Source organism: Citrus clementina, unplaced genomic scaffold (assembly GCF_000493195.1).
Source record: "Citrus clementina cultivar Clemenules unplaced genomic scaffold, Citrus_clementina_v1.0 scaffold_5, whole genome shotgun sequence".
In the NCBI taxonomy this organism is placed as follows: Eukaryota; Viridiplantae; Streptophyta; class Magnoliopsida; order Sapindales; family Rutaceae; genus Citrus; species Citrus x clementina.
In genome coordinates, this window is record NW_006262201.1 from 36,587,743 (window position 1) to 36,592,463 (window position 4,721).

The 4,721-nt window shown below is 40.0% G+C and overlaps 1 protein-coding gene across 1 annotated transcript; it reads left to right on the forward strand.

The window, feature by feature from the left end:
- The first annotated feature begins 627 nt into the window (after window positions 1-627).
- LOC18041502 (probable beta-D-xylosidase 7) lies at window positions 628-4,499 on the forward strand. Its single transcript, XM_006433957.2, has 6 exons — window positions 628-1,110; window positions 1,215-1,514; window positions 1,861-2,030; window positions 2,103-2,200; window positions 2,880-3,644; window positions 3,785-4,499. Exons 1-6 carry the CDS (start codon window positions 703-705, stop codon window positions 4,372-4,374), a joined length of 2,331 nt encoding a protein of 776 aa, XP_006434020.1. The 5' UTR covers window positions 628-702; the 3' UTR covers window positions 4,375-4,499.
- Window positions 4,500-4,721: the final 222 nt, after the last annotated feature.

Here is a 4,721-nt window from a genome sequence, read left to right on the forward strand (position 1 = left end):
TCATCAAAATTATTATTACTATTAAATATTTATAAATAGTTGGTATTTACGTTTAAATATAATTTAATATAATTCAATTTTCATATTAGATCAAACATAAGACAATATTCAATAATTTAATCCAACTTAATCGAATTCAATCAATATCTAATTTTACCTGCTAAAGTACCCTAAAACAGCTGGCATTCCCGATTTCGTTCAAGTTTCTTGGGTTAACAATCATGCAAGAATTTAGCATCCTTTCCCACAGAAAGAGTACAAATGTTCAGTCATTCAACCGGGCCTTTGCATTAATTTTTCTTTGAATGCGACAAATACAAGTTGGACGTCGTTGTCATGAAATGTTGCGGCCATGGCAAATTGGCAATGTCTTAGGTTTTGGATGAAATTAAATTCATGAGTGTGGCCTGTGGGTTATTGGTCGACCCGAATGACTTCACAGGAAGAAGCTTTCGAGAGTCGCATGCAATTATCAAGGGATCTACCTCTACGTCTGATATTCCAAAGACAAGATGATTTTATTTTAATAATAAACAAGGCCTTCACAATGACACCAATAATTCACATTAGAGATAATGAAATATAAATCACAAGGTCAATTCTGTCATTCAACTTACACTAACAAAGCCAACTGCCAAAGTAGCTTTCTCCCTTTAACTTGGCATCGCTCGCTTGGCTTTCTCACACCGAACAAGAGCAAGGATGATATTCCACAAGCTCTCTCTTGTTTTTCCTCTTCTTTGTCTCTGCTTCACTTCACTCCTCACCCGAGTTGACTCAACTCAGCCTCCATTCTCATGTGACCCGTCGAACCCATCGACCGAAACCTTCCCTTTTTGCAAAACCACGCTGCCCATAAGCCAGAGAGCCAGGGACTTGGTCTCCAGACTCACACTAGATGAAAAAATCTCCCAACTCGTTAACTCAGCTCCAGCTATTCCCCGACTCGGTATCCCGGCGTATGAGTGGTGGTCCGAGGCATTACACGGCGTCGCCGGTGTCGGGAAAGGCATCTTCTTCAATGGAACCATTAGAGGCGCCACTAGCTTCCCTCAAGTCATCCTCACCGCAGCTTCCTTTGATAGTTACTTGTGGTACCGCATTGGCCAAGTAAGCATTAATACTCTATACAAATGACTGCATAACATTTGCTTTAACTAACATGACTCTTAAATTAATTAATACGTAACATTTTGATTATGTGACAATGCCAGGCTATTGGACTTGAAGCAAGAGCGTTGTACAATGCTGGACAAGCAATTGGTATGACATTTTGGGCACCAAATATTAACATATTTAGGGATCCCAGATGGGGGAGAGGCCAGGAGACACCTGGCGAGGATCCATTGGTTACTGGGAAATATGCAGTGTCTTATGTGAGAGGCGTTCAAGGTGATACTTTTAATGGAGGGAAGCTTAAAGGGAAGCTTCAAGCTTCTGCTTGTTGTAAGCATTTTACTGCTTATGATTTGGACAACTGGAAGGGCACCACTCGTTACAAGTTTGATGCTCGTGTAAGTGAAAACCAATGCCCTTTCCTTTGGATGTTTTTCTTAACATGTTCCTGATTTTTTGTACCCTTTCCGAAAAGCGTTCGAAGATTCCTCCTTGGCCTTCATGCGCTGCCAAGTTTTATATTTTATTTTCCAAGATCAGATTGGTTATTGGTGGTTGGATCATGGATGCTGTAATTGTGCTTTATTGGGTTTTGTCGCATTGTTAATTTGTAATTCATAATGAACTGCTGAAAAGCTGCAATCTGCTTTCGGACTTATTGTTACTTTTGACTCTTGCTTTTTCTTTGGGTAAGAAGCCCTTTTTAAGAATTTTTGTTATAAACTTTTTTCATGCCATGCTTAGGTGACGATGCAAGATTTAGCTGACACATACCAGCCTCCATTTGAGAGCTGTGTGAAGCAAGGAAGAGCCAGTGGAATAATGTGTGCTTACAATAGAGTTAATGGAATACCAAGCTGTGCTGATCGCAATCTCTTATCCAAAACTGCCAGAAGACTGTGGGGGTTCCACGGGTAAAAATAACATTAAACACTGTCATGTGTAATCTGATAGAATATTTAATGTATTTTTGATGAATTAATCAGGTACATAACATCAGACTGTGATGCGGTGTCCATCATCTATGATGCTGAAGGATATGCTAAATCACCCGAAGATGCTGTTGTCGATGTGCTTAAAGCAGGTATGGCGGGACCTTATCCTTGTTTCTCTTGTGTTGATTGTCTAAATTGACATGTGCTTGTGTTTATAGTTTAGACTTTGACGTTAGTGTCGGTTGTCTCTTTGTTTAGCTGTGCATATTTTATTCTCCTCATGGATTTTGCACTTGAACGGTTGTGATCAACTCTCAACCAACCTATTAAATGGCCATCAGATTCCTGCAGTTGAGGACAGTTGCGCTTATATATATGTGTGTGAGTGTGTGTGTGTGTATACCCATACATATGTACATTTCAAAAATATTCAAATTTACTGCCTGTTCTATAAAACCTATCTCAATTTGGATTCTTACAATTGTATTCATTAGATGAATGACCAACACGCTGACAATGCAAGAATGTCTAACGCTTACCGTTGAGACCAACTTTTGCCATAGCTACTATGTCTACACTCTTTGTTTAGGAGATTTTTCTTTTTGGAATGTAAGTTGGGATCAAGGTTTTAAAATGTGGTGAAATTGATGTCACGTTGAACATGAATGGCCTGGAGTTCCCAAGTATTAAATCTTATCATAAGTTCACACCTGAGTTCCTGTTAAACTGATTTTAAGATGCTTGCAAAGTTTGTAAGACACTAAAATTTAGGCATTGTAACATTACCAACAAGCTTATTCGATTGTCTTAATGCAACAACTATTACAGGCATGGATGTCAATTGTGGATCCTTCTTGCAAAAACACACCAAAGCAGCAGTAAAGCAGAAAAAATTGCCAGAATCTGAAATAGATAGAGCCCTTCACAATCTTTTTTCTGTTAGAATGAGGTTAGGACTCTTCAATGGCAACCCAACAATGCAGCCTTTTGGCAAAATAGGAGCGGACGTTGTCTGCTCTCCTGCTCACCAGGTTCTAGCCCTTCAAGCAGCTCAAGATGGAATTGTCCTGCTGAAGAACTCTCATGGGCTCCTCCCACTACCAAAATCAAAATCTGTGTCTCTTGCACTAATTGGTCCTAATGCCAATTCTGCAAAAACACTTCTAGGAAACTATGCAGGTCCTTCTTGCAGATCCATTACCCCATTGCAAGCATTGCAAAACTATGTTGAGAACACAGTTTATTACCCTGGTTGCGATACAGTGGCCTGCTCTTCAGCTTCAATTGACAAGGCAGTGAACATAGCAAAAGGGGCTGATCATGTGGTGCTGATTATGGGATTGGACCAAACTCAAGAGAAGGAGGAGCTTGATCGTGTGGACTTGGTGCTTCCTGGAAGGCAACAAGAACTCATCACCAGAGTTGCAGAAGCTGCCAAGAAACCAGTTATTCTGGTTCTTCTTTGTGGAGGTCCTGTTGATATAACTTTTGCCAAGCACGACCGCAATATTGGAAGCATTCTGTGGGCAGGTTATCCTGGTGAAGCTGGAGCGGTTGCACTAGCAGAAGTCATTTTCGGTGACCATAATCCAGGTGAATTTACTGTTATTGCAGTTGAAATGCAATAAGATTTTTATTTGATGTTTATAAACTGGATCACTGAGATTTGAAGGTGGTCATACGAGTCGTTTAGACTTTTAGACTAAAATGGTGCATTCGATGTTGCCATGCAGGAGGAAGATTACCGATGACTTGGTATCCACAAGATTATATAAAAGTACCAATGACGGACATGAAAATGCGACCTCAAGCAACTTCAGGTAATCCAGGACGTACATATCGATTCTACGAAGGGAAAGAGGTCTTCCCATTCGGTTGTGGTCTCAGCTATTCAAAGTATTCCTACAAGTTCAAATCTGTCAGCCAAAACAAGCTTTATTTAAATCAGTCATCATCTACAAAGATGGTTGAAAATCAAGATGTAGTCCATTACAAGTCTGTTCCAGAGTTGGGCACAGAATTTTGTGAGACAAGGAAGTTCTTGGTTACCATCGGAGTTAAAAATCATGGAGAGATGGCGGGTAAGCACCCGGTGTTGCTGTTTGTGAAGCCTGCAAGGCGTGGAAATGGGAGGCCAATAAAGCAGTTGGTTGGATTCCAAAGTGTGATTCTAAATGCCAAAGAAAAAGCTGAAATTGTTTTTGAGCTTAGCCCCTGTGAAAGCCTCAGCAGAGCTAGGGAAGATGGCTTGATGGTGATAGAAGAAGGAACACATTTCTTGGTTGTTGGAGATGAAGAATACCCAATTAGCATCTTCGTTTAATTAATATGAGAAATTAATTGGTTCTTGACAACATGAAGCCAATTTTTCTATTCAAATCTTTATTGAAACATTGATCAAATAAAGAGGCGTATGAAGCCATACTGAGTCCGCTTCTATTGCATTTCCATCTTGATTACTGTTCCAGGCACGAGCTCCGTTCTTCATATAAAGTGTTTTCACGGCCGAAGTTAGCTTCAGGATAAGCTGAATGCATAACTATCGTAAAGAGGACAATGCGTTGGAACAAGAAGCCGAGGTCTCTCAGTCTTGTTAAACTAAATTTGGAACCAATAATTAACAATCAAATAATAGGGATTATGACCCAATAAATCAGCTGACAACTTGAA

Coding starts and splice junctions, on each gene's coding strand:
- LOC18041502 (XM_006433957.2), top strand. CDS start 703: ATGATATTCCACAAGCTCTCTCTTGTTTTTCCTCTTCTTTGTCTCTGC. Junction 2,031..2,102: donor AGACTGTGGGGGTTCCACGG/GTAAAAATAACA, acceptor TGAATTAATCAG/GTACATAACATCAGACTGTG. Junction 2,201..2,879: donor TGTCGATGTGCTTAAAGCAG/GTATGGCGGGAC, acceptor CAACTATTACAG/GCATGGATGTCAATTGTGGA.